The sequence below is a fragment of the Stigmatopora argus genome, chromosome 15 (genome assembly GCF_051989625.1).
Source record: "Stigmatopora argus isolate UIUO_Sarg chromosome 15, RoL_Sarg_1.0, whole genome shotgun sequence".
Classification (NCBI taxonomy): domain Eukaryota; kingdom Metazoa; phylum Chordata; class Actinopteri; order Syngnathiformes; family Syngnathidae; genus Stigmatopora; species Stigmatopora argus.
In genome coordinates, this window is record NC_135401.1 from 13,127,464 (window position 1) to 13,155,037 (window position 27,574).

At 41.9% G+C, this 27,574-nt stretch overlaps 5 protein-coding genes and 1 long non-coding RNA gene across 10 annotated transcripts in view; 3 read left to right on the forward strand and 3 right to left on the reverse strand.

Annotated features, from left to right (window-relative positions):
* LOC144090333 (syntaxin-binding protein 5-like) overlaps nt 1-4,233 on the reverse strand; it is a 49,593-nt gene extending 45,360 nt beyond the window's left edge. For 3 of the 5 annotated variants that reach the window (XM_077621758.1, XM_077621757.1, XM_077621756.1), the window contains exons 1-3: nt 4,041-4,233; nt 2,923-3,135; nt 1,069-1,166 (exon numbers count right to left, since the gene is read on the reverse strand). In XM_077621758.1, the coding sequence (XP_077477884.1) occupies nt 1,069-1,166; nt 2,923-3,135; nt 4,041-4,043 (314 nt within the window). In that variant the 5' untranslated portion in view covers nt 4,044-4,233. The remainder of the gene's footprint in view (nt 1-1,068; nt 1,167-2,922; nt 3,136-4,040) is intronic. The other 2 variants (XM_077621759.1, XM_077621760.1) reach the window with 2 other exon arrangements.
* A 2,903-nt stretch (nt 4,234-7,136) lies between these two features.
* yipf6 (Yip1 domain family, member 6) lies at nt 7,137-9,295 on the forward strand. The gene is made up of 2 exons (XM_077620629.1): nt 7,137-7,663; nt 8,593-9,295. The coding sequence occupies exons 1-2, from the start codon at nt 7,304-7,306 to the stop codon at nt 8,938-8,940; spliced, it is 708 nt and encodes a 235-aa protein (XP_077476755.1). The 5' UTR covers nt 7,137-7,303; the 3' UTR covers nt 8,941-9,295.
* On the reverse strand, nt 8,527-11,146 carry LOC144089616 (uncharacterized). Its single transcript, XR_013305116.1, has 2 exons — nt 10,213-11,146; nt 8,527-10,126 (listed from the first exon to the last, which is right to left on the reverse strand). It is a non-coding gene; the product is annotated as an uncharacterized LOC144089616 (long non-coding RNA).
* On the forward strand, nt 9,739-19,047 carry LOC144089613 (uncharacterized). Its single transcript, XM_077620628.1, has 4 exons — nt 9,739-10,706; nt 14,750-14,950; nt 15,010-15,220; nt 16,851-19,047. The coding sequence occupies exons 1-4, from the start codon at nt 10,001-10,003 to the stop codon at nt 17,101-17,103; spliced, it is 1,371 nt and encodes a 456-aa protein (XP_077476754.1). The 5' UTR covers nt 9,739-10,000; the 3' UTR covers nt 17,104-19,047.
* Nucleotides 18,818-20,885, reverse strand: dtd2 (D-aminoacyl-tRNA deacylase 2). Its single transcript, XM_077620630.1, has 3 exons — nt 20,604-20,885; nt 19,938-20,007; nt 18,818-19,397 (listed from the first exon to the last, which is right to left on the reverse strand). The coding sequence occupies exons 1-3, from the start codon at nt 20,718-20,720 to the stop codon at nt 19,090-19,092; spliced, it is 495 nt and encodes a 164-aa protein (XP_077476756.1). The 5' UTR covers nt 20,721-20,885; the 3' UTR covers nt 18,818-19,089.
* Nucleotides 20,886-22,823: 1,938 nt separating this feature from the next.
* On the forward strand, nt 22,824-26,920 carry nubpl (nucleotide binding protein-like). The gene is made up of 10 exons (XM_077621022.1): nt 22,824-22,948; nt 23,025-23,059; nt 23,136-23,226; nt 23,609-23,648; nt 23,764-23,854; nt 23,928-24,021; nt 25,955-26,040; nt 26,124-26,244; nt 26,325-26,407; nt 26,757-26,920. Exons 1-10 carry the CDS (start codon nt 22,849-22,851, stop codon nt 26,817-26,819), a joined length of 804 nt encoding a protein of 267 aa, XP_077477148.1. The 5' UTR covers nt 22,824-22,848; the 3' UTR covers nt 26,820-26,920.
* Nucleotides 26,921-27,574: the final 654 nt, after the last annotated feature.

The following is a 27,574-nucleotide window of genomic DNA, read 5'->3' on the forward strand; positions in this document are numbered from 1 at the left end:
TTAAGGGGGAAAAGCAATGGATCCAAAGCAAGACAGTCCAATGAAGGGCTAACCATAATTTTCAAGCTCTGCAAAGAAATTCATAACGAGATGGAGTCTTCGTTTAACGTGGTTAAAAGATAAACAGTTAGCGGGAGATAGCGTTCCCAAGTCAATAATCTGCAAAAAAAAAGCCTGTCTACATGGACTTGAAAGCTAAGTAAGCATTTGAAAAAGATACCTGCTGAACCCAAAGTGAGTCGTGGCTGTTTCGACAATTTTAAAAAACGAACTGGACGAAACAAACACTCAGTTCTGAGGCAAGGAGTAGCAGCAAGTTCCGACTCGACACCCGCAGTGGAATACATTAACACCTTTGCCTCGGTTATAACACAACAAAGTTACACTCATTAAAGTGTGTGTATCGTAAGTTAATTTACGTTTAATTTATAGTTTATGTTATTGTTAGGAGCGCGTTGCTCTCTCTCTCTCCTGTCCTTTCTCTCTCCTCCGCACACTCTGCGGTAAATGCTACCGTCTGTCTGTACTGAATCATGTCACATTTTATTGTTGAACATCATAACCACTAGAAAGGCATGTTACTTTGTGTGTAGGTGGTGAATTAGAACATGTAAAAGATGTTTTTCCATTGTAATATCCTGTTGTTTTTGGTGTTTTTTCAAAGGGTGGGAACGGATTAATTTGTATTTAGTTCATTCCATGGGAATAAATTGATTTGAGATACGAGTAAATTGACACACGAGCTCATATCTCAAGGTATTACTGTAAGTAAGTTTTGTAACCTGAAAAATTTGTATTGAGAGGCATTCTTGAGTAGAGTATTTAGAAAAGAAAAATATTGACAGATCTTCCCTTTTTAATATGATATCTCTAACAATAACTAAAAATTAAAGTATTGAATTGAACCATCTCAAAGATCAATCCTGATGGAGTGTGACCTCAAACTGGTATACACCTCAGTTTGGTTTTGCTTCCCTCGTACCTATCTATATGTGATTGTTGATATACAACTGATGATTATTACTCACTTTAGACAAATATTCTCTGTACAGTTAAAACCAAGGATACAGCCTCAAAGCACCGTTTTGAGTCCCAACTGCCAAGATCTTCTGCACAGGGTCGAAGGCCATGGAGGACGGCTGATATGGGAAACCATGCCGTACAGTCTAGGAGTGAGACAAAGCATGAAGCTAATGAGGGTACAAAAATCATAATCATCAGAGAAATTTCATCATTACAGAGCCAAGCAATTAGAACTTAGTTTTTCTCGCAAAACACTGATCCAATGAATTTTATCCCTTTGCTTTGAAATTACAATTTATAAAAACAATGTGAAAATAATTGTTTATTTTCAATCATTAATTCATCTTCGAGTGGTTTATCCTCATTACAGTTGCGAGGTGGTGGAGTCTTTATTTCCTTTCATTTTCCGTTCCGCTTATCTTCACAAGGGTCGAGGGGGGTGCTGGAGCCTATCCCAGTCAACTATGGGCACCAAGCGGGTGACACCATGGATTGGTGGCCAGCCAATCACAGGTGCTGTAGCCTATCCCAGCCAACTATGGACAACGAGCGGGTGACACCCTGGATTGGTGGCCAACCAATCACAGGAGCTGTAGCCTATCCCAGCCAACTATGGGAACCAAGCGGGTGACACCATGGATTGGTGGCCAGCCAATCACATGTACTGTAGCCTATCCCAGCTACTATGAGCATAGGTAGCGTTCACACTGAATCGGCAGCTTGCCAGCCAATTGCAGGAAACAAGACAATCAATCATTCATGCACACACCCATACCTGCAAACATTTGAAGTGTTCAATTAGCCTAACATGCATATTTTAGGGATGTAGGAGGAAACTGGAGCACCCGCTGAAAGCTCACAGCAGGCACGGGGAGAACATGCAAACTCACTAGTGAGGACTGACTCGGCATCTAACCCTCACCCCAGAACGATCAGGCAAACGCGCTAACCACTTTCCACCAGGCCACATTTTAATACATTTTTTCTTAGCGTTTGTTTTTCTAATTTCTCATCTGATTTCACATCTTTCACACAAAATTAAAAAAACTTAGATCATTTTTTTAGAGGCGGCCCGGCGAATAAGTGGTTAGCGTGTCAGCCTCACAGCTCTGGGGTCCTGGGTTCGAATCCAGGTCTGTCCGCCTGTGTGGAGTTTGCATGTTCTCCTCGGGCGTGCGTGGGTTTTCTCCGGGTACACCAGCTTCCCCCACATTCCAAAAAACATGCATGGTAGGCTGATTGGACACTCTAAATTGCCCATAGGTATGAATGAATGAGTGTGAATGGTTGTCCATCTCCTCCTTGATGAGAATGACTATTGTTAATATAGGCGACACCGTTTTAAATTAAAAGATTTTCCGATGGTGGTGTCCCTTGAGATTTTTTCAACGCAAAAAGTGTGCCGCAGCTCAAAAAAGGTTGAGAAACACTGATTTAGAGTGTTCAACCAGTCTACCATGCATGTTTTTGGGATGTGGGAGGAAACTTAAATACCCAGAGAAAAACCACGCAAGCCCAGCACTAACATGAAAACTCCCATACATATTTTTATAAATAAGGTACAATTCCATTGAATTAGTTATCTATTGGATATGATAACGATAATGAAGTAATAATAATTTTGTGACCTCCCACATTTTCCACAGCGCAGTGTCATGTCGACTCCAACCATGCGAACAAGAGTTATCCCAGCTCGGTTTAACGAGCCAGCGAGCCCCGCAGGCTAGCCGGGGCTGAAAGAGTGAGCTCGGGGCGGCAAGTCAGTGCGGTGCAAACACGCTGTTTGGCAGTAAGCCGCCGCCACCACCACAAACTGCACATGAGACTCAAACTCCTTTAAGAGTACACATGCCATAATCGGCGCTGTCACCCCCGGAGAAGGATCGAGAACTACGGTACCTTGCAAAGCTGGAAATGTTCCGACTGCAGGGTCTCCGGGACGGCGTCGTTCTCTTTGGCGGCCCCCACTTGAGCGGCAGGGGACGACGACGAAGATGAGACCGCCGTCAAGCCATCCAGCACCTTCCGAATGTTGAACTTCTTCATTTTCTTTGGCTGTGCGATCCAGAGGATGAGGTGCGAAGAGAGTTGAGCCGAGGTGCCGTCAACTGGCTAGCCGAGGGAGGGGAGGGTTTAGCGAGGCAAGGAAAAGGCGCTTAGCCGCTAGCTGGTTCGCTTGACTCTACACTTTTCAACGCAGTTCTGTGTCCATCTCGCGGGCCGCCGAGCCGGAGAATTTCGCCGAACGTCATCGACTGGTAGCTGCCCCGCGTCGTGCCCCGGCGTCAATCTGGCATTTACGCGTCTTCGTCAAAGAAGCGACTAGACCAGCTGTCGCTGCGGTCCCCCCTACTACCGTCAGCCCGTTTCTCTGCCCCCCTCCCACAAGCGACGAGCGGGGCGGAAGGACGGAAGCCAGCTAGCCGCTAGCTGCTAACAGGCTAAGGAAATTTACGGCAAAGCCCCGAATGCGCATGAGCAGTCATTATTTTAACATTAAAAAAATGTTGTCATAAGAATGATATTAACCGGCTATAATAATACGCTTGGTACAACAAAAAACATTACATCGTTCAAAAATAATGGTCATATTTAAAATCACAATAAAAAACCCTGTTGATAATGTTGCAATAATATGGCCAGCCTAACATGAAATAATATTGATCGTACAACTAATAATAGTCTCATCTCATGTCATGTCATTTTCTGAACCGCTTTATCCTCACTAGGGTCGCGGGGGGTGCTGGAGCCTATCCCAGCTGACTTCGGGCCACAGGCGTGGGACACCCTGAATTGGTGGCCAGCCAATCGCAAGGCACAAGGAGTCAAACAACCAATTTAGAGTGTCCAATCAGCCTACCATGCATGTTTTTGGTATGTGAGAGGAAACCGGAGTGCCCGGAGAAAACCCACGCAGGCCGGGGGAGAACATGCAAACTCCACACAAGTCGACCGACCTGGATTTGAACCCAGGTCCCCCACTGTGAGGCCGACACGCTAACCACTCAGCCGCTTACCATTGACAATGCTAGACGTCCTATCCATTTTAATTGGTAGGGCTGCCAATAAATTACCAGCCTCGCGAAAATACTTTGAGGTGAAATATGACACAAGGGGAGCGTCTATTTAACACTGCATTTCCTCCTTGGGTTCATAGGCTGATTTGCTTCCAGAACAGGAAAATCTTGTCAGATGTACTTCAGCTTCAAACCAGTGTCCTTTCAAGAGAATCAACTTTGTAGCTTCCTGGTATATTTAAGTGGAATCACCTGCACCTCAGCTAATTACACTTATTTGTCATTATATTTATCTTCATATCTCGATTAACCTAGCTAACTTTTTTTGGTAACTTTCAAATAGTGCTCCCATTGGCGGCAATAAACGTCCAATCCATTTTGCCTGGGATGGTTGACAGTGGAGAAATGATTTGGGGAACTTAATGTGACTAATTTGGAGGGGGATTAGGGGGGAGGGGGTTATTGGTTTACCAGAGACTATTCCAGATAACTACGCGTACCAGCCGGGGGGCACCAATTCAGGGTCCTTGTGGCCACCCTGAATTGGTGGCCAGCCAATCACAGGGTACCAGAAGACAAATAACCATTCATGTTGTGGCAGGAAATCAAAGTGGCCAGAGAAAACCTACTCAATCTCAGGGAGAACATTCAAACCTCACACCAGGGATGACCCACCTAGGATCGAACCTTTGATCCCAGGAATGAGGCCGACTCGCTAACCACTCGCTTACTGGACCATTTTAATATCATAATAATTTTCTAAACAATTTCTCTCATTTTTGTTTGTTTCTCACACCTTTCATTCAAAATCGGGACACTTCGATCATTTTTAAGGGATTTAGTTGGTAATATTTTGAGGATCATGCGGCCTGGTGGAGCGACGGGTTAGTGCGTCGGCCTCATAGCTCTGGGGTCCTGGGTACAAATCCGGGTCATGTCCATCTGTGTGGAGTTAGCATGTCCTCCCTGGGCCTGTGTGGGTTTGCTACGGGTACTCCGGTATCCTTCCACATACCAAAAACATGCATGGTAGGCTGATTGGACACTCTCTTCGATCCGATTCAGGGTGTCCCCTGCCTTATGCCCGAAAGTCAGCTGGGATTGGCTCCAGCACCCCCTGTGATGATGATGATGAGAATGTTGCGTAAAACGCTCTGCTCGTACAAACATAAACAAAGAGAATCGCATCACATAGTCTTACACACTACCAAAGCAAATGTGTTTGACAAAGATGGGCTCATGTTTCAACTCCCTGTGACCATCATGAGGTCATGTAACAAAGGGCTCTTTAAGTTAATAAAATAGCGAGTGCAGAGAGGCTGGGCAGAATAGGGCAAATTATTTATTTATTTATTAACTTATTTATTCATGTCTAAAATGTCTTTTTCTGTGTCTGCATTCTCACCCTCTTGCTACTGTGACGGTGAATTTTCCCGAATACGGGATAAATAAAGTTCTCTAATTTAATCTAATCTAATCTAACAGACGTGTCTTGTATTATTATTGTTTTAATCCAGCAGTTAGGTGATAAACCTGACACCATACCAGACGTTTCTGTTGGGTTATATAAATAGTACATTTATTATTGTTATTGTTTAGTGTTCAATAGACAATACAGGTCAGGCTTAGTTAGTACTGAAAACGTTACATTAAAACATGATGAAAGCCTTTGAAATAAATCTGGCAAGACAATTGACATTATGAAACATAAACTGGCAATCTGGTGTGCTCCACTTAACCCGTTTCCAAGACTCCCCCATTCAAGGATCATAAAATATATTTAATAAAATATGAAAATTAAAAGTTCCCTTTTTAAACTTCAGTCTTTTAATTTTCCATTTTATTCATATAGTCACACAAGCAGTCAACATGGAAGAGTGGTTAGCCCAGTTTCCTCAGGGTTCAATCCCCAGTGGGTACCTTCCTGTGTGGAATTTGTATGTTCTCTCGTGCTTGCGCAGGTTTTATCTGGATACTCCTGTTTACTCCAACATCCCAAAAACATGCATACTAGTCTGGTTGAACAATAAAATGTCCGTAGGTATGAGTGTGAGCGTGAATGGTTTTTCGTCTCCTTGTGCCCTGTGATTGCCTGACAACCAAATCAGGCTCCAGCACCCCATTGAACCTTGTGAGGATAAACGGTACGGAAAAGGAATTAATTAATTAACTCATCCAGGGGGGTCTAGTGGTGTTTTATGAGGACCTGGTTGAAATCTGTGGTTGACCATCAATCTAACACCTAGATTGTATGCTAATCTAAATGTATGGTTTTAGTCAATTTGGGGTGAAAAATGCTGATAGCTAACCATAGAAATCATAAGTACTATATGAAACTAGAAACAAAAAAGCGCGCTGCAGATTAATTGAGCCAGCCGTTATCATTTGTCTGCCTTTTGTTTCAGTGTATGTATTTAGATAATCACAACATTAGAGTTAATGCAGGTGGACTTTGAAATACCAATTAATTTTGTTAGTAACCAGCGGCCATTATGAAACAGTGGACATCAGTGAATCCTAGGCAGTGAATATAAAGTATCTAAAGTGAGATCTCATTTTCTGAACCACTTTATCCTCACTAGGGTCGCGGGGGGTGCTGGAGCCCATCCCAGCTGACTTCGGGCCAGACGCGGGGAACACCCTGAATTGGTGGCCAGCCAATCGCAGGGCACAAGGAGACAAACAACCATTCACGCTCACTCATACATAGGAGCAATTTAGAGTGTCCAATCAGTCTACCATGCATGTCTTTGGGATGTGGGAGGAAACTGGAGTACCCGAGATGCAAACGCCACACAAAATGATCCACATTAACGCGGCTATGATCCAAGCAGGATGGCACAAAAACTATAACGTACTATCTATTGTTACCCTACTATAGCTCTGACTTTTTTTTTGTATAAAAAAATGGAAATTCCTTGAAAACTGGGCAATTCTGAGCTATTTCAAAGTGCACGCGGCTTTGATTTTTATTTTGACATGTATATAATAATGGACGTTTATCGTATGGTACTGACACAAGATGGCAGACGCGTGTCATCTTACAAAACGGATGTTTCATCTACTCGTTATATATGAATGCACTCTGCGGTCTGGGAGCAAACTAAGAGAAGAAGAAATAGAACGCGGAAGTAAACAATCAGGGGTTGACGTGGAGCTGAGCTACAGATTGACACGGGTGTAACCACTCTGATTTCGATAACTCTTGTGGTTTCGTGGCGCTTTACGCGACTTTGCACACAAACGCTTCAACCTGCACCGAAATGTTGGCAGCCGCAGACGCGGCGGACGCCAGCCGACCCTTCGCCGGTCTAGCGTCGGTGTCCATACCAGAGGACATCCCGGTGGAGGGCGATATCTCCGTCCCGACGACTTCGTCCGGCGGGCGGGATGACGACGAGATGTCGACGCTGGACGAGCCGGTGAAGGAGACCATCCTAAGGGACTTGCGCGCGGTGGGCAAAAAGTTCGTGCATGTCCTGTACCCCAAGCAGAGCTCGGAGCTGCTGCGTGACTGGGACCTCTGGGGTCCGCTTCTACTCTGCGTCACCCTGGCGTTGCTCCTCCAGGGGGGCGCTGCGTCCGGGCCCGGCGGCGACCAGGGCGGTCCGCAGTTCGCTGAGGTACGTAGGTCAAACGCTCTATTTGCGCTCAATGATCAGGATTCAGTGCAGTGACAGTGACGGCGAAAGACGTCCAATCCATTTAGACTGGTCGCCAGTCAGCCGTAGCCGGGAAATTTGGAGCTTTTCTTTAGCCTAATAATTACTAGGGCATTAAGTATGACTAAATAGTAATTCACAGTTTGTATTTAGGGAATTTGAGCAACGATTTAAATGGTAATTATCAATAACCTTTGGGGCGACCAAAAGATCGGCGGCCAAAAGACCGGCGACCAATCGACCGTGTACCGCCGTAGGGCACACAGAGAGACAGACGACCAACCGACCGTGTACCGCTGTAGGGCGCACAGAGAGACAGACGACCAATCACACCCACAATCATACCTCCAGCGGGTGGGAATCAATCTCACGCTTGCCCGCATCGAAGTCAGGCTATGTAACACTACACCATCAGGTGGCTAATTGTCAACTATTCCTCATCGAATTAATCAACAACTATTTTGATGGTCGATAAATTGTTTTAAAACCTCAACCTATTTTTTCAAAATCAAAACATTAAAAAATCTTGTTATATATTGTTAGATTTAAAATATATATGTATATAAAAAACATGAAAATATAGTACGGGCGGCCCGTTGAATAAGTGGTTAGTGCTTCGGCCTCACAGTGGGGGACCTGAGTTCAAATCCAGGTTGGTCCGCCTGTGTGGTGTTTGCATCCGAACCTGAAGTAATGATTGACATTTTAGGATGTCTCCCACCTCTGGCCCGAAGTCAGCTGGACTAGGCTCCAGCACCCCCTGTGACCCTAGTGAGGATAAAGCGGTTCAGAAAATGAAATGAAAAAGAATAATCTAACATTCATTTAATTTTAACATTTGTTATTAGAAAAAATAACAATTGGGAAATATTTTCTCCTGTCTTTTCCAGGTGTTCGTCATCGTGTGGTTTGGGTCCATTATCATCACACTGAACTCCAAGCTTCTGGGCGGTACACTTTCCTTCTTCCAGAGTCTTTGTGTGCTGGGCTACTGCATCCTACCACTTACGGTAGCCATGGTGGTCTGCCGCCTGGTTCTCCTGGGCAGCGTGGGTGTTGTCAGCTTCGCCGTGCGTCTGGCCGTGGTGACAGCGTCCTTCGGTTGGTCAACCTTCGCTTCCACCGCCTTTCTGGCAGGCAGCCAGCCGCCCAACCGCAAGGGGCTGGTGGTCTACCCCGTCTTTCTCTTCTACTTTGTCATTGGATGGATGATCCTCACGTTCTCCCCAGACCAGTAGAAAAACAAAAAATGAAAATGTGGAGTCATTATGGGTAAAAACACTAAATAAATTTAAAAAAATATACATACACACATTTAAAACTGAAATAGCTAATAGTAAATGATTGTTCCAGTGAAATTGACTGTGATAGACACCTTTTTCAACAGGAGTGCTGCCAGTGAGTGAACAATCTATTTCAGTCGATCATAGACATTGGGTTGGATGTCTATCAGTTGAAGTTGTGTTGGGCTATCATGTTAAGTGATACCAATATTGTCTGCTTTTATTTTTATTTTCCTCTTTGTACATACAAAAAAATTTCCTTGTAATATTTGGAAAATTTGAATAAATGTATTACATTGAACACATTGCATTTGAATTGCACTGTCTCTATATATAATTCATTAATAGAAAATTAACAGCAGCAAGTTTAAGAAATAGACCAGTGACAAAGGTTAGCGGTAATGCATTCAAATAGACCAATGAGGAAAGTATACGTATATTTTTATTTTTATTTTTTTGATTTTACTTTCGTCGGTATCCGTGAGTTCACTTGTCTCCCCACATGACCACCAGGTGGACCATAAAATATAAAGGCGACTATTCTGCTCGACTCTCAAATGTTTTTTTCCCCAAGGATAATTTTCAATATTAAACATTATTATAAAAACTTAATCAGGTACCTATAACTAGTGAAGGCAGAAGGTTGTTCTTTTTCTTTGACTCTCTCGTTCGCTTGTCTGACAATGTCATAAGGAGCCCCGAAGAAGTACCCGCCCCTTGCCACCGGAAATTGTGTATAGGAATGACGTCACATCCCTTATATCATTTCCACTCATTTGAACCCTCTAGTAGAGAACACCAACAATGGTCGACGCGTCGTTCTATTCCTCCGCCAACTTAGACATGCGACTGTAGGGTCAGAAAGGAAACTGAGGTAAATACTCGAGTCGTCGATGAGTATGTATGGATCACTGGAGCGGACGATGTTATATGGAGCGGACGAGGCATTCTACGAGGCTTAGCTTGTTTTGCTGCCAAGAGCCGGGTTCCGGTCGTAGCCGCCGGGCCGGCGAGGATGTCGGAACTCCCACCGCTGCCACCGGAGCTGTGGGTGACGGTGCTGAACTTCCTTGGCCCCGCCGATTTGCAGGCGGTGCGCTGCTCGTGCCGAGCCCTGCGTGTGCTAGCCGACCACCCATACCTGTGGCGGGGCCAGACGGTGGTGCTCTCCGACCTGCGCCGCTACACTTTCGGTTTCTGGGAAACCTTGCAGCGGCGTAAACTCACCCGCGTGGCCGTACGCCACTTGCGGCGCAAAGAGTGGCGGCGCCTGGTCAAGTTCCTTCCGACGCTGAGCGCCGTGGCCTTTGTCAACGGCGGCCGCATATACAAGCAAAAGTACCTCGACCACCTACTGCAGTTCTCCGACGTGAGGGAGCTGGCTGTGCGGGACGCCGCCTGGGCAGAGCCCATGCTGGGCCCGGCCCTCGGCCTCCATCTGATCGCCGAGCTTACCCACCTGAGCGTGTGCAACGTCCGCATGCGTTCCGCCGCCGACTTTGTCCGTTCCTTGGCCGGCCTCCGCAACCTTCGCTACTTGCTCTTCCACCAACAAGGGGAAGGCTGTGGTTTGGACCGGGTACGGCCGGTTCCCCGGGAGGACTTTCACCAAATGATGACCAGCCTGTCCAAGCTCACGCACCTGTCGTGGGGCATGAGGGGCGAGCCCCCGGAGCCCCTGCCCGACGACTACCTGAGCCCAGTCGACCCGCGGCGCCCAGGTAAAATCCGCCATTTACAGGGCCTGCCCTATGGAGTTCTGGCACTGGGAGCAAAACTATTGTGTGTGGATACCACCACAGCCCATTCGCATGGCAAATTATATATTCAGTCAGTGGCGGGACGTCAGGAACTTCAAGGCCTTCTCTGCTGGCCTAAGAAATATCTGAATCATATTATATTTTGTCCATGAATACTTATTAAATAATTCCAAATTGTCTGTTAGCTTTCTTTTATTGCTTTCCCCCCTGGTGGCACTGCTTCCAGATGTGTGTTTTCATATTGAAGCATTTAACCAATCTCATTTCAGCCATTATTTGTTGCCAGGGTCAGAAATCTGCCTCAAGGCCTTCACAATCAGTTCTGCACGCTGTGCTGCATTAAACAAGCGTCGATAAGACTGTTGCTTTAACCCAGGGGTCCCCAAACTTTTTCCTGTGAGGGCCACATTACTTTTCCCTTCTCTGATGTGGGGCCGGTGTCAGTTTGTAACAGAAAAAGTGTGACGATCGTAGGGGAGCTTAAAAAAAATATTGTTTTCCAGAAAGCCACACATAACCAAATAACCCTTTCCAGGTTCTTTACAGAAAAAAAGTCAGGAAACAAATAATAACACTATTAATGAAATAAATAATAACTAAATAACCCTCTGAGTTCTTCACAGAAAAAACAGGAAATAAATAACACTATTTATGAAATAAATAATAACTAAATAACTCTCTCTGGGTTCTTCATAGAAAAAAAAGCCATGGAACATTAACTTTCTGTTGTGCCATGCACAATCTTCTCCCTTTGCTCTGAAGTTTATGCACGACACCACAACCGTCATTACAGAATCCCACGTCAACATTTTGCAGCACAGTGCTTGCTGGTGAATTCGGCAGTGGACTCGTAGCGGGGCGGTGAGACCCCTTTTTTCCAACTCCCGGTTCATGCATCCCATTATTAGACCGCGAGTTTCGGCCACCATGCTAGGAGCCCCGTCAGTCGTGATGCTAGCTAGCTTTGACCAGTCCAGGTCCAACTTCTCCATGGTTTGGCACACTGTCAAAAATATCCTCTCCTGTTGTAGTCCCTTTGAGACTTTGGAGGGCTGCCAGATCCTAGCAAATCTCAAAGTTTGCGCTAACTCCACGAATAAAAATGAGCAGTTGCGCTGTGTCTTGCACGTCCGTGCTTTCTTCCAGTGCTAATGAAAAAAAGTCAAATTCTTTCGTCTTCTGCTGCAGCTGGGCATATACATTACTCCCGATTTCTTCAACGCGTCTGGTCATTGTACTCACCGACAGACTTACGGCATTAAATGCATCTTTCTTCTCAGGACACACTTTCTCCACGACAACATCCATACATTTCTTAAAAAACTCTCCGTCAGTGAAAGGCTTACCGTTGCTTGCTATCAGTTTAGCAACCCGAAAGCTGGCCCAAACGGATGCCTGGTTCAGCTGAGCTTGGCGTAGAAATGTAGTCTGCTGAGATAATAGTCCAACTTTTAGCTTTGAGAGTTTGTCTGCTCGTATTTGGCCTTGCACGCTATCGTACTTGTCTTTGTGACGGGATTCATAGTGCCGGCGAAGATTGTATTCTTTGTCCACTGCAGGTTAAATACCCTGCATTCTGAATCAATTTTTCTCTTAACTAACCTTTTCGGCATTATTCCGTTCTCAAACAAGTTCAGGTTGCACAGTGTTGGAGTAATCATTATTATAAATGTGTTTGCAATGAATATAAAGCCTTATAATATACATGCTTACTATATTAATCAATATATTTGCTTATTAGGAATAGTAATGCTCATCCTAAATGTGTAACTATATTAAACAATATATATATGTGTTGATTGCTTTTATGTTAGAGTTAGAATTAATGTGCTTTCAACGAAGACAAACGCTTACTCCAAGGTCGCTCTCCAGGACAGCTGGCTCCAGCTAGAGATACAAGTTCGCAATGACTTAACAATTCACTGAGTCCTTGCTCCGAGGACTGATTACTGGAAGATACGCCTCAACCCTTTCCCCAGATACAAGTTCGCAATGAAGATCTGTGAAGGACGCTTAAATTGTTGTTGATTCAGCGGATGGCTATCAATCAACCTCCGCGGTTACTCGCATATTGTTTAAACTGTGACGCTAGGTTTGACGCTAGGTTTGCTTGATATGGAATTGTTTTGTTTCTTGCTTACGCAATTGGATCGAATCGATAACCTTGTAATTGTTTTGATTTGAGGCCTTAAATGGGCAGGACATAATGCCGCTCGAGAGAATAATCTTGACCGGACGAGCGGGTGGATGTATTCTCTTCTTGCAAGAATTAAATGGTGATGTGACTACAGATGCCTTTTTTATTGAAAGCTGAATTTGGAAATATCAAGGATAAACCTAACATTGGATAAACCTAACAACCCCATATTCATGGTTTTAATAGGGAGTAGAAATGTGTTACTTTGAAGGGAAAATCTTAAGAAAAATCATCGCACGTAGTATTTCTGTATGAATCAAAAACACATTATTGGGGTCAATAATTCATCCAGTAATGGTTGTTTTCTTACTGCAAAACAGAAAACAACCAACAAATAGTAAATGTTAATTTGCCGACATCTGGTGAAAAAGAGTACTGTATTTTCACGACTATAAGGCGCACATAAGTCTTCAATTTTCTCCAAAATAGACAGGGCGCCTTATAATCCAGTACGCTTTATATATGGACCAATACTAAAATTGTTATCACGATAAAATAAAAGAAATCAGTCGATAGGACAACTACGGCAAGCAGCCCCCGACTCTACTATTTTCCCGTAGATAAAGTACTGCGCAGTGACTGCTGGGATAAATTAGTTTTTTTTGTCAATACGTACACCCAATGGATTGTGGCCTGGCGATCGGCATCAACATTTGCTAGCTACTATTTGCGAATGGATTGTGGCCTGGCAATCGGCATCAACAGTAGCTAGCTAGCTATTTGCGAATGGATTGTGGCCTGACGATCGGGATCAACACTAGCTAGCTACTATTTGCGATTGGATTGTGGCCTGGCGATCGGCATCAACACTAGCGAGCTACAATTTGCGAATGGATTGTGGCCTAGCGATCGGCATCAACACAGTTGCGAAGCATGGAAGACGGCCTTGGAATAGTTACGCTAGCCGCTAGCTAGCTACTATTAGCGAATGGATTGTGGCCTGGCGATCGGCATCAACACAGTTGCGAACCATGGAAGACAGCCTTGGAATAGTTACGCTAGCTACTAGCTAGCTACTATTTGCGAATGGATTGTGGCCACCTGGACGAACGTATTAAACTCAGCGTTTTTGATAGACAATTGTTCAATTCGGACACAGAAAATGAGGACTTTGATGGTTTTGTGGGTGATGATGACGTGAGTACATTGTAAAATGGCTAAATAAAGTACAACCGAACTCAGTCTTGCTTCCGTTGCCTTTTTAAAAACGTGTAGCGTGCATTTGGTGGATGTAGCACCAAATTAGTGTTCGCCGTTGTAGTATATTGATACTATTAGTGCAAAGTTATCACAGCCGTCAACCTGGGTGTATTGACAAAAGGACAGAAATCCTACATTATACAGTATACAATAAAACAATAATTATTGATATTGACTGATAACATTTTTTTAATTCGTAATTTTTCTCATATTGCCCAGGCCTATAATAAATTAATGAAACAACCCATCTCTATATTGTGCGCCTGTTATCGTGAGGTTAGGTTAGAACTTTATTTCATCCCGTATTCGGGAAATTTCTTGGTTGCAGTAGCAAGATAGACACAAGACACACAAGACATTGTAGACCTAGGTAAAAAACTGGAGCCACACACAGGAAGTCCACAAGGTGGGGACCTTCTGCAGACTGAGACTGAGGTTATCGCACAGTCCCTCAGTAGTCTGGAGGTTTTAAAGAGTGAGCCATGTATTGCAAATAGTAAAGTATGATGAGGTTGTCAGAAGTACCCCCCAGGGGGCTAGTGACAAAAAAAACGGATTCCAAGAACGTGCTCTAATTGGAAGTTGTGGATGTGTCGTCTGGATTCAGATTGCCTGTACGGAGGCCCGGCTCTGAGGAGCCTAGAACTGGTGGACTACCCTGAGACCATCCTTCCATACAATGCGCTGAGAAGTTTGACGTCTCTGCGCTCGCTGACTGTGCACTACCGCTACATCCGTGACGGCCTGGACTGCCGCCTGGCGTCCTGGCTCGCCCCCCTCAAGCAGCTGGAGACCCTCAGCATCGTGGGTGAGTTATCCCCCGTCAAAATGAGCTCGACAATGTTGCTCTCGGCCTCTCGTAAACAGGCGGGAACTCCCTTTCGCTGTACACCAACACCATCCCGGCAAGCGTGACGCGGTTGACGCTGCGCGTGGCCATCACACTAAAGGACTTGGACTCCATCGCGCCCAAAGTTATGGCCCTGGAACACCTGGACATTGAGCAGAACCGATCCAGCGGGAGCCTATGCCGACGGATCCCCATGTTGTTCCCGCAACTGCGGACGCTGCGTATACGGTGTGGAGTAGTCTTGATTTTATTTATTCCTTTTTTAAGCATTTATTTTGTTTGTTTAAACTCGTTGGCGGCTAGACTCCCAATTCATATTGGCTGGAAGAGCTGGATGAATGTTCATTGATTTGGATGTCTAGCACAGTCTATGAAACTAAAACATCAGCATTCATAGCCTATCCTTCTAGTTTACAGTATTTTTGGACTATAAAACAGTGCATTAATACACTGCATTTGTCATTTGATCTTTAGCTTTTTTGTTTATTCTTATCTTCTACTCGACTCATGAGTGTGAAATCTACAAAATACTTCCCGATATTAATCTAATTACTCCAGATAAACTGAAACAAAAGATGTACTAAAAAATCCAGATTTGATTTACTCTTACTTAAATCAACGTAAATACGACTAGAAGTAATCTAAACACTTATAAATAATAATTTGATCTCAATACTCTTAAATATGTTAAAACACTTTCTAAAAGTACACCAATTACTCCAACAATTACTCCCGTATTTGACGCTTAAAAAATGACTGAATCAAGGTTACGGCTTATATGCGCAAAACTTGACATGCACGAAACTGCAAGGTGACAAAGACTAAACGCCATAACGCAAGACAATGTGGCCGATAAGGTCATTTATTTCAAAATAGAGAAAACAAAAATGCTAAACAATTTTTTTTTATGTCTCTGAATGAAATAAAAAAAATAAAAAAATCATGCATAAAACATGAAAAAACTCACTTGTGCCAGCTGGCCATTGCTCGCTCACGCCGCCGCCATCTTACCGTAGTTAAACCTGCTCTGATTGGCCAGACGCGACTAGCCTTGATACATGTGTTCGTAGTGTTAACCATGTCAGCACATCCCAACACAGCACATCTTGCGGTTGACTATTAAAATATCAGCCTTGATACCTGCGTAAAGTGTATCTCATGCTAGCATTGCACCAAGAGACTTGGTGAAAACTAGACCGCAACGGACACACTGTGGTTGTACTGCTCACGTGACTTCCTTTTTGAATTTATGTGCAATCCAGCAGAAGATCCTTTCGATTCATACAGTATCTCAGAAATACCACATGCAATGATTTTTCTTTAAGATTTTCCCTTCAAAGTAACACATTTGTACTCCGATTAAAACCACGAACAAGGGGGTGTAAATTGTAAATCAGGGTGCGTCTTATACAAGAGTAATTGTAAACTTCAACGGTTTTAAGGCAATTTTAAGGGTGCGGCTTATACGCGGAGGTGGCATGTGAAGTACTCCTGTATCAACCATAATACTCCCTTAAAATAATTATTCCATTCATAGAAATAGTCCTTAAATGACGTAAATTATTATATAGTAAATCACTCCATCAAAGTAATCTATTTACTCCTAAAAATACCCACCTTGACCTAAATAATGTAATGTCTGCAAAAAGTGCTTTTAAGTAATCAAATCACTACGAATACTCCCTAAATGACTTGTTAAATACTAGTTATATAACGTAAATACTCCTAAATTGACTAAAATACTCCCCAAAGTAGTCTCGCGACGTGGAATTGAATTATTCATACTTATTATTACTAATACTCCAGCATCAACAAACCACACTGATATGACGTGTCCCCTCCCCCACCTCTCCTGCAGGTTCTTCCGCCGCGAGCCCAAGAAGGACCTCCTGAGCTTGCAGCGTCTTCGCCACCTTGAGCGCCTGGAGCTTCTGGTGGAGCGCTCCTTCATCCTGCGAGACTACTTAAATGGGCACCCGTGGCCCAGCCCCTGCGTCCAGGAGCTCATCGACCAGCTGGTGCAGCTGTCGGCTAATCGTATCACCGTGGTGACCACCATGCGCCGCCGCAACCCGCTCCGGGAGTGCAACTGCGTCTGGGAGGGGGACTGACCCACCCCAACTCGCCGAGATGCACTTTGTTGTGGCGAGCTGGGAACAGACCTCGGCCTGCCCATGTCTACCGGGACTTGACGGACAGACTATAATGGACTACCTATGACTTTTGGACTTTCCGCATCATGGTAAGGTTTGGCAAATAGGAAACCCAAAGAAAACGCAGGGTAGCATAAGGATGGGTACGACTGAGCAGAACTAGATGAGGCAGGATAGGAAATGGTTAATTAGTTAGAAAAGAGATGACAGCCAACAAAGGGCAAGACTGCACAGAACAGGCAACAGTGTGGAAAGAAAAGACAGGAAAACTAAAGAAAAAAGGGACGAGGTTTGACAGCACTGAATGGTGTTCTTTTTTTTTGACAAAAGACAGGACAGAACAGGTAAATAAAGGACAAGACTGATCAGGTGAGATGGGTCAAGGTACGACTGGATAGCGAGTTTTCCGAGTTAGAACAGAGGATTACACCTATCACGATAACAAACTTTTGGGCGATATATCGTTTCATAAGTTGTTGCCGATATGCCATATTTTAAAAATAGAAAAAAATTAACCACTAAGGTAATAATTCTAATACACCACCCATTTATTCAAATGTGACAAATGTTCATTGATGAATAAAACACAAACTATTTAAAAACAACAATAATAAATGGATAACGTGAAAGCTTGCTAAGTGTAGAATGAATTAGGTGAAAAAAAACAGTTAAGTGTTAACTTGATCAAAATAGTTCATTTGACATATTTATATATATGTTCATTAATATGTATTGTCTTTTTATTAAATAAATCAAACTTAATTAGCCTTAAAGTAGCAATGCTAAAGGTGTACAGTGTTTAATGTATATATTTTTTTCTTTCTTATATTGTACACCTGAACTTTAGTTCTACGGCGTGTGGATGACCAATAAACATCTAAGGACCTAGAGTCTTACGTATATCCAATCAGTGAGACAAATTTTAACACAAGGCTGCTGATTGCATGCGTGTGTCGATAAATCGTAAGATGAGAAAATTACAACCTAATTTTCATTTACTGTGCAATTAATAGTCTTAATGCATAGTAAGACAATCTTATGTAGTATATGGCAATGAAGTGTTGAGTTGGGAAAGACCGTGCAGCAAAAGACAAGATGGGTCGGTACAATAACGGACAAGACAAAGTAGGATAGGGAAGGATATTAAAGACAGAACAGCACAACAAAGGACAAGACCGGACAATTGGATAACAAAGCTCTAGTGTTAGAAAAGACAGGACAAGATGGTACTGGAGAACGCAGGGTAAAACAAAACAAAAAATGAAGTACATTAAGAATGAACTACAGCGTTAGGGATGGATGAATTGTTTACTAGCGAGGGTTTAAAGGGGGGGAAAAGTACACAATACTGACTATTCACTTCCTGCTAAGTGGACGTCAGCCCTGTCAACTTTGAATTTGGGCATTTATCTTTCATTGGCGGCACTGTCTTGGAACTGAAATCCTGGCAGTGAATGATCATGTGTAAGTGCTGTTGACAGGAACAGGTGTCCAAACTATTATGACTAGGATCCTGGCAGCCATGTCTAACTAACGCCTGCTAGCTTAATGCTAACATATGCGAAATGAATTACTAAATAGGCGACTGGAATAAGGATCGATGTTACAGTGATGATCATGGACTGGACATTAAGTAGAAGAAAGGGGAGAAAAAAACTGTATTGAACAGTGATTTTGTGAAAATGGTTTATTATATTTTCTTAGCTTAAAGTTTATTTGGTTTGGTGTAGAAAATGTAATGTCAAGTGGACTTGCAATTTAATTTCAATCATTTTCAACACGACATACACATGATTTACCTGCTGAGATGTAATTGAGAATTTGAATACATGTTCTAAAAAAAACTGTACAGGGGTTTTGGGCCGCAATTTGAATAAATGAACTTTTTTTGGTCTGCATGAATCGGATTCGCTACTAATTTTTCCACATTCAAGTTTTCAGTTGTCAGAACTCCATAAGGTGCGTGTATGGTCCATTGGTTTGGATGTGGAGGACCTGCCGGTTCCCGTATGTGCCATGTTCCACGCTCACTCCAGCCGCCTTCACTTCCTGTTGGCACAGAGCCACGAAGCGCGCATACAGCCGCAGACCGTCCTCCTTGGCGACGTTGTTGTGGTACTGCATGGATCGGCCTTTAGCTTTGCCCCCCAGCGTGGCCTGGGGGACCACCAGGAGGCTGCCAGGAAGGTTCAACACAGAAACCATCTTGCCGGACGAGGATTCGCACAGACGCACGTTCAGCAGTGTGGAAACTACATCAGGAAAATGGCAGTACAGTAACTACTATATTTTCTCGCATATAAGCCATATTTTTAACCAAAAAAATTACAAACAAGGTGGAATACATGAACAACATCTTTGCCTCGGTTATCGCACAAGGTTTAAATTTGGTGTAACGTAAGATTAAAACTTATTTGTATGTATAGTAATCTAAGTTCATTTCAGTTCAATTTAAAGTTTGTTACGAGCGCGTTCCCGTCATGTCTCTTGTCCGCGTTAAGACGCTACCGTCTGTGTACTGAAAAATGTCACATTTTAGTATTTAAGATCATAACGTCTAGATAGGTATTTGTTACTTTGTTAGTAGGTAGTGAATTAGATAAATAAAAAGATGTTTCTTCATTGTAATATCCTGTTTTTGTTGTTTTTTTGGGGAGGGTGGGAATGGATTAATTTGTATTTACTTATTTTCTATGGGAAACAAATTGATTTGAGATACGAGTAAATTGACATACGAGCCTTGAGTACCTTCAACAAGGTTTTGAAAAAAATGATGTGAAGAAGACACTCACCTATTTTGGGCAATATTTCTTCTGTTGCACCTTTAAAAAAACAAATGTAGATCACCATGCCTCTTTCGATCTGTCAACACAAACAGATCCCCCCAAAAATTTGCATTGTATGTGGCAAAAGTCCTTGCTTTTCAAAACAGTGATACTATAGGCTGCCAAATCCTGAATGTACACATTACTAGGGGAGAGCAGGGTTGTTTTTCCCAAACGCAGCAATAGGAACGTCATGTGAGCACTGTAAAGTTGACACTACCTCTAGTGCATCTCTAATTGTTTTTTCCCTTCATTAGACTGCATAGTGATTAGAGGTCAGATAAGTTTGACGGAATTTATAATAGCTTGGAATTGGCCACTTCTAGTTTAATTTTGTTTTTGAATAAAAAATAATGCAAACGGTGTCAAAAACGATTTTGGTTTAACAGATATAACTTCTGGGTTGGGAACCGTATCACTATCAACAGGGATGAAACGTATAAAAAGGTGTGTAGTACATCCCTACCTGGCAACCAACACACGGGACAACAAACCCCGCTCTCCCCTTCTCGTGTTGCTGTTGTTCGATCAGCTCGGTTTTACTTTTGTTTTGATGAAATGAAACTAAACATTGATTGTGTATGCTGGTATGGGATTTAAACAAAATATGGTGTATTATTATGATTTCCTGACCTGAACCCATTGGGCTTGTTCATGCTCGTCCCCTGGTTTCACCTGCAGCCGAGCCTCCAAACATTGTTGAAGGACCGTGCGGGCCACTGGATCGGGACAGGAGCTCCCGTCCGCCATTCTGTGCCCTTATGTTACCACACAAAAAGTATTTTAAGGAGAAAATATGAAAGAAAATACGGGAGATTATCACACTATGCGAATTTAAGGTTGTTCCTAGAATTGGAATTTGATTTGTGAAGAGTGAATTGCATCGAAACCACTTCCTGGTTACGTGAATTTTGAAGATCAATGTTGCGCCTGTCATGAATAGCCCAAAACATTTTCAAAGTTTTTTTTTAATAAAAAAAATTGAAAATGTGTTACTAAGTAAATGCATATATTTTTATGAATACAAATGTAACCACCTGTTGTTTTTAAATATTTTTGTCTGTTTATCAGCGCAACGTTCACATCCCTGAACTGAATGAGCTCGTGAGCATACAAACATGGCGCACATGACGTACTGCAGACTTTCCTGTTTCATGACAAAATATGCTAACCGATTATTGATTTCACGAGCCGGTAAACAAATAACACCTTGCTCTGCCGGCTGTTTACAGTTTACCCGGCGTCACGTAAGTATTTGCCATTTTTCTGGAAGCTATTTGCGTTTAGCTAGCGGAATAGTGTCAAGTTAGGTGTATTGTGTCAACGACATCAGGATTACTCCTTTATAATCTAATTTAACATTTGTTGATATTCTCCTTCAAGGTACGGTTAGTTGGCAAGCCATTTTTAAATATACGTATAATATAACGTTTTATTATATATTAAAGGCAATATAGTGGCTGTTTACTTTCGCTTTAACTCAAATTGGTGAGTTTGTCAACACAAGGACCGGAAATGCGATGAGTGTTCTTGTGCATATTTACGACGCTTGACTGTTACTACTCAAATTCAATCATGAAACGTTAAAAGTCTATTCGAGCCACTTAAAGCTTATATAGTTTGTGATTAATGAGGATTCCCAAGACACAACGCGGATTCATTACAACTATTAAAGGAATCGAAGATTTTCTTACTACAGCCCTATAAAATCCTTTATAACATCAGCATTAATGTTCATCGTTTTCTAAAGTTGCTTGGAAAAGTCTTTTGGAATAAACAATAATAACACACAACTATAATTCAACTGCTTTCCTAATGGATTAAACAAAATTATCATTCATTCATTTTGAACAATGCTTATCCTGGTTAGGGTCATGGGGTGCCAATTAATTTGACAATTGATCAATTCATTCATTCATTTTCTGAACTGCTTTCTCCTCATTATGTTTGCGGGGGTGCTGGAGCCTATCCCAGCTGATCCCGGGCCACCCTGAATTGGTGGCCAGCCGATCGCAGGGCACAAGGAGACGGACAACCATACCTAGGGGCAATTTAGAGTGTCCAATCAGCCTACCTTGCATGTTTTTGGAATGTGGGAGGAAACCGGAGTACCCGGAGGAAACCCACGCAGCCCCGGGAACAACATGCAAACTCCACACAGGTGGACCGACCTGGATTTAAACCCAAAGCCCCAGAGCTGTGAGGCCAACGTGCTAACCACTCGCTCCACTGGGCCGCCTGTTACAGAACATAAGCAACAAAATGACTTTTATCTCATTGTATTACGAGTTGAATCGTGTAATAATACAATCTATCATTTAATGTTCATTATATTTTTATTAATAATCTCGTAAAAGTTTAATTTTATTCTCATAATATTAAGATTTTCTCTCGGAACATTACAATGCATGACTTGTAATTTCCCGCGGCATACCTGACCATCTCTAACGCGCACTACTGTGCCGTGGCACAGTGGTTGGGAAACACTGCCGTAGGGAACGTGGGTGAAAATCCACTCTCGATTCATGCTAAAGCTTACTACGGACAAGCCAAATTCACAAGAACCGACAGACGGGAGGGATCAAATGTTATTGTCGTGTGATCTCCAATAGTACTTTGGCGATCGACCGATAGATCACGATCTATGTATTGGCCACATCTGCTCTAACTGATAAGTTCCAGTGGGGGGCGCCCAATCTTGTTGAAAAAAAGTATTAATTTGAATCAGCTTCCATGAGTGGGAAGAGCCAGTGTCATACCATGGGTCATTCTTTTTTTAATCAGCCTGTATAATGAATTGTTCAAGCATGTCGCCTGAAAGATGACGAATTTGTGTGCTTATCATTTCAAGGCATTGCAGGAGAGGCAAAAGCAGCAAATGGCTCGAGGCCTACCTAAAAAAAAAGCCATCGCGGGTGTCAGCCAGGTGCTAGTGGTGGCTTCTGGGAAAGGCGGCGTGGGAAAGTCCACCACTGCGGGTGCGACACGTGACAATTCGACAGTCGGGTTTGCGCTGGCTGTATTTTTTCAATTGTCTCTGTCGTTTCTCCGCAGTCAACTTGGCACTGGCGTTGATGGCCAATGAGCCGGTGAGGAAATCGTTCGTTCCTCTGAATATAACTTTGTCCCTATTATATCATTTCTGTTTTGTTTTTTGTATTTCAGTCCAAGTCTGTGGGTCTGCTAGATGCCGACGTTTACGGTCCCTCGATTCCCAAACTGATGAATCTGAAGGGGAACCCAGAGCTCACTGACAGTAACGTATCAACTAATGCATCAATTAACCTCTTTCAGAAATTTGTTGTGTTTAATGACTACGCACTATAGACCGCACCTGACTCTTTAGTGTAACGGCTGAACGCAAGTTGGTACCGTGTTACAAGTCCAGCTGTTGTTTTCACAGATAAATAATTTCAGTAGAAAAAATAACATTGTGATTCCAATTAGCAAAGTAGCAACATTCCCATAATGCTCCTTTCTGTCTTTCAACAAATAAACATGATTGAAGGTAGTATGCTTAAACCATAAATTTACCTCTAATTAGAGTAAAACCCAAAATCCATAAAACATATCACATCATTAGTATTTTTACTGATGATTATAAAGATGTTCCAGGCTTTTTTGTTGTTGTTACCCAGACAACCGGATGCTCCCACTCATCAACTACGGAATTCGTTGGTGAGTGTTTTAGTCAAGATGAATGAATGATTAATAATTTATATGAATGCATTAATATACGCCCAAAAATCCAATGTTATAACGTGGAATTTATCACCATATTGTGGCTTGGCAGCATGTCAATGGGCTTTCTGGTGGAAGAAACGGCGCCCATCGTTTGGCGGGGTCTCATGGTCATGTCGGCCATTGACAAACTGCTCAGACAGGTTCGATCCTGTTGCTTCCTAGACATGTGCGATTTTGTTTTTACGTGTGTGTTTGGTGTTTGCGCGTATTTAGGTTGATTGGGGTTCTCTGGATTACCTGGTGGTCGACATGCCTCCCGGAACAGGCGACGTACAGCTAACCATAACGCAAAGCATCCCGATAGCAGGTAAGCTCGTTTGTATACAAATTCCAGTTAAAAATCCTAGAATTTTGCGGTGGTAAACAGGAAGGTCTATATCTTTTCTTTTTAACTGTTTTTCACATTTTTTCACAAATCAGATCACTCGAGCAAATCAAGTGATTTTTTTCATAAATATATATATATATATATATATATACATATATATATATAAATATATATATATGTACATATATATACATATATATATACATACATATATACATATATATACATATATACATATATATACACATATGTACACATATAAATATATATATGTACATATATATACATATATATATACATACATATATACATATATATACACATATGTACACATATACATACATATATACATACATACGGACGGACAGACAGACATACATATATATATATATATATATACATATATATATATACATATATATATATATATACACACACATACACAAACACACATACACACATACACATACAAATATACATATACAGTGGTACCTCGACATAAGAGCACCCTGACATACGAGCAATTCGAGATAAGAGTAAAATTTCGAGCAAATAATTATCTTGAGATATGAGACAAATTTCGAGCAAATAATTATCTTGAGATACGAGACAAATTTCGAGATATGAGAAAGCCAGGTGGCCAAAACATGAGAGGCTGTTTATGATTTTAGCGCACTGTCTTTTTTGCCGCATCTCTTTCGTGTATAACATATCTACGAGCACTGGGCGGAGCGTTGCATTTTTTTCAGTGTTTTTTTTCCTCGTCACTCAGCGCGAATGGCGTAGCGATCGCTAGTACGAGGAGTACATATTACTTCTCGTTGGCAAGTGGTCGTGTGTTATCATATTGTGAGGACATTTCGTTGGCAAGTGGTCGTGTGTTATCATATTGTGAGGACATTTGTGTGCATCATTTTCGGAATATTTTGAAGGGAATATAAAAGCCCATCGATAGTGAAAGTCAGTGTGGAGATGGGGCAAACAGCCAACCTGGCCGGGAGAAGAAAGGTATACAAATGTAAAACAAAATTAGAATTAAGTTTAGTGTAAGGTTAGATTAAACTTATTTTTGAGTGTCTGCATCGTAATCCAAGTTCATTTAAATTTGTTTATGTTATATTACTATTCACCGGTGCAAAAAGTCTGCCCCGCTCGCCCAATTACAGTATTTCTTTGCATTTTATGGTAATTAGATGACCTTTAAGAAGTATTTTAGTAGTTTTAACAGTATTTGGGTGACTGGGGGTATTTCTAGGAGTAATTACATTACTTATAGGAAGAACAATTAAGTCACCTAACTAGTAATTTAGTGTATTTAGGTGTAATTCGATTAATTTTAGGAAGCACTACAGTGGAATAAAAAGTACTTAGTAGTATTTGCATTTGTGAGTAATTAGATCATCATTAGGGAGTAATTGTGTACTAGATTTAAATTAGGGAGTGTTTGATTAGTAATTAGATTAGCTTCAGGGAGTATTTTAATAGATTTTCAGAGGTCACTTCAGGACTGTTTGAGTGCATCTAGGAGTAAAAATATACATTTTTGGTTGTGTTTCATGAATTTTAAGAGTATTTAGGCATTATAAGTGTTTCAGTGCATTTTGGAGTAATACTTTTACGGAGAATTTTAGACAAATGGCTGGTCTATTTCTCATCCTTTGTGAATGATCGCTGCCAACCGAGACAGTTAAAATGGATAAGGAATCAATTAATGTCAATGGCAGTGAATTTATAATGTGAACGTAGAATCGGTCCTTGTCAGTTAAAAAAAAATTAACTAAAAGTTGTGATAATGTCTAAACAGCTGAACCTAAGTTGATCAGTTAAAATAGCGGCAGAACTTAGCCTTTGAACAGGTGTGTGTAGACTTTGTCTATCCTGTGTACATAATACTCTGATGTTTTTTTTACAGGTGCCATCATCGTGTCCACGCCTCAAGACATTGCCCTGCTGGACGCCCGCAGGGGAGCCGAAATGTTCAAAAAAGTCAACGTGCCCGTAAAAAAATACAATTCTTGTTTGGTTGAGCAAAACATTTTTGTATTTGATGGCAAGTCATCGAAAAGCTGATTGATTGACAGGTTCTAGGCATGGTGCAGAACATGAGCGTGTTCCGGTGTCCCAACTGTGACCACGAAACCGCCATATTTGGGTCGGGTGGTGCGCAGCGGCTGGCGGACACACTGGGAGTCACGTTATTAGGTATAAGTCAGCCACTCTCAACTTTGGAGGACAGAGATGATGTCAATTTAGGTGTGACAACTTTTGCGCGTGCGCCTCAGGTGACGTCCCGCTTCATGTCAACATCAGAGAAATGTCTGACGAGGGGAAACCTGTGGTCGTGTCATCACCAGGGAGTTTAGAGGTGAAATTTCTCATCTTGGTTTTCTTCTATTACATTCCTCACTTATTTAAGGAGTTATATATTTTATCCTGGCATTAAATATGTTCTTGTTTCAGGATTTATTTTCAATATTTCTTGCTGTCTCTTTGTATATATTTCAATATTCTGGGGAATTTTTACTTCGAATTTTGTAATTGCATTTTTTAAAATATATTTTCACTTTCTTCAAATGCAGGGCCAAATAATTGTTTTACACCCAAAAATGATTGCGATTGCAATTTTTTTTTTAAATCAAATGATTTTTTGTTCTGTATAATAATAAAAAAAACATATGTCAGCGTATTATGACTTCTTTCCCACATGTGTCCAGGCTTTATCCTACATGGCGTTGGCGAATGCGGTTGTCCGTAGACTTGACGAGATCAGTGCTTGATGGCTTCACAAATGCACTCAACTGTGTACACGACAAAATGCAATAAATAGGCTAAAAAGATTTCTCAGATTAAATCAAATAAATGGTCAATCTTGCTTTAAGATATATTTGTAGTGAAGTTTGTGGAAAGCATCAAAAATAGATTTTGTGGGCTGTGGTAACACTGCAGCTGGTGATCGTTGTCTATATATTTTTTTTAAATTTATTTATTTATATGCCTATTCTAGATAGTAATCGAGCGATGGTGGTTATAGTGGTTCGCATAGCTGCCTTCCAATCAGTTGACCTGGTTTCGATTCCCGGCCAATGCAGTTTTGTGCCCCTTTTTTTTAAACTACTGAAATAAAGAATACGTCAGCGGGAGTTGCAATAACGTTATCAAACAGCAGAGGGCATCAATAGACTTAACTGTTGGAGGAGAACTTTACGTTTCATTTACGTTATAATATAAACTGCAAATGTACAACTTCGTCTATTTCTATTACTATATACGCAGAAACTCTTCAGGCGGAGTACACGTGAATGTTTTCTTATTTAAAACTAATAATAATATGCAATGTTTTAGATATTAAAAACTTCAAATATTATCTGTATGATTAGAATTTTGAACTCTATGGCCAAAAGGGATAAGTAGTCACACTTGCTAGGTTTTTTTCATTCGTTCTTTAGCAAAAAATTCAAACAAATTCCTTGTCGAGGACAACATCTGTATAGCTATGTCCCAATATCTATTCTAGTCGTTATTTATATTTTTA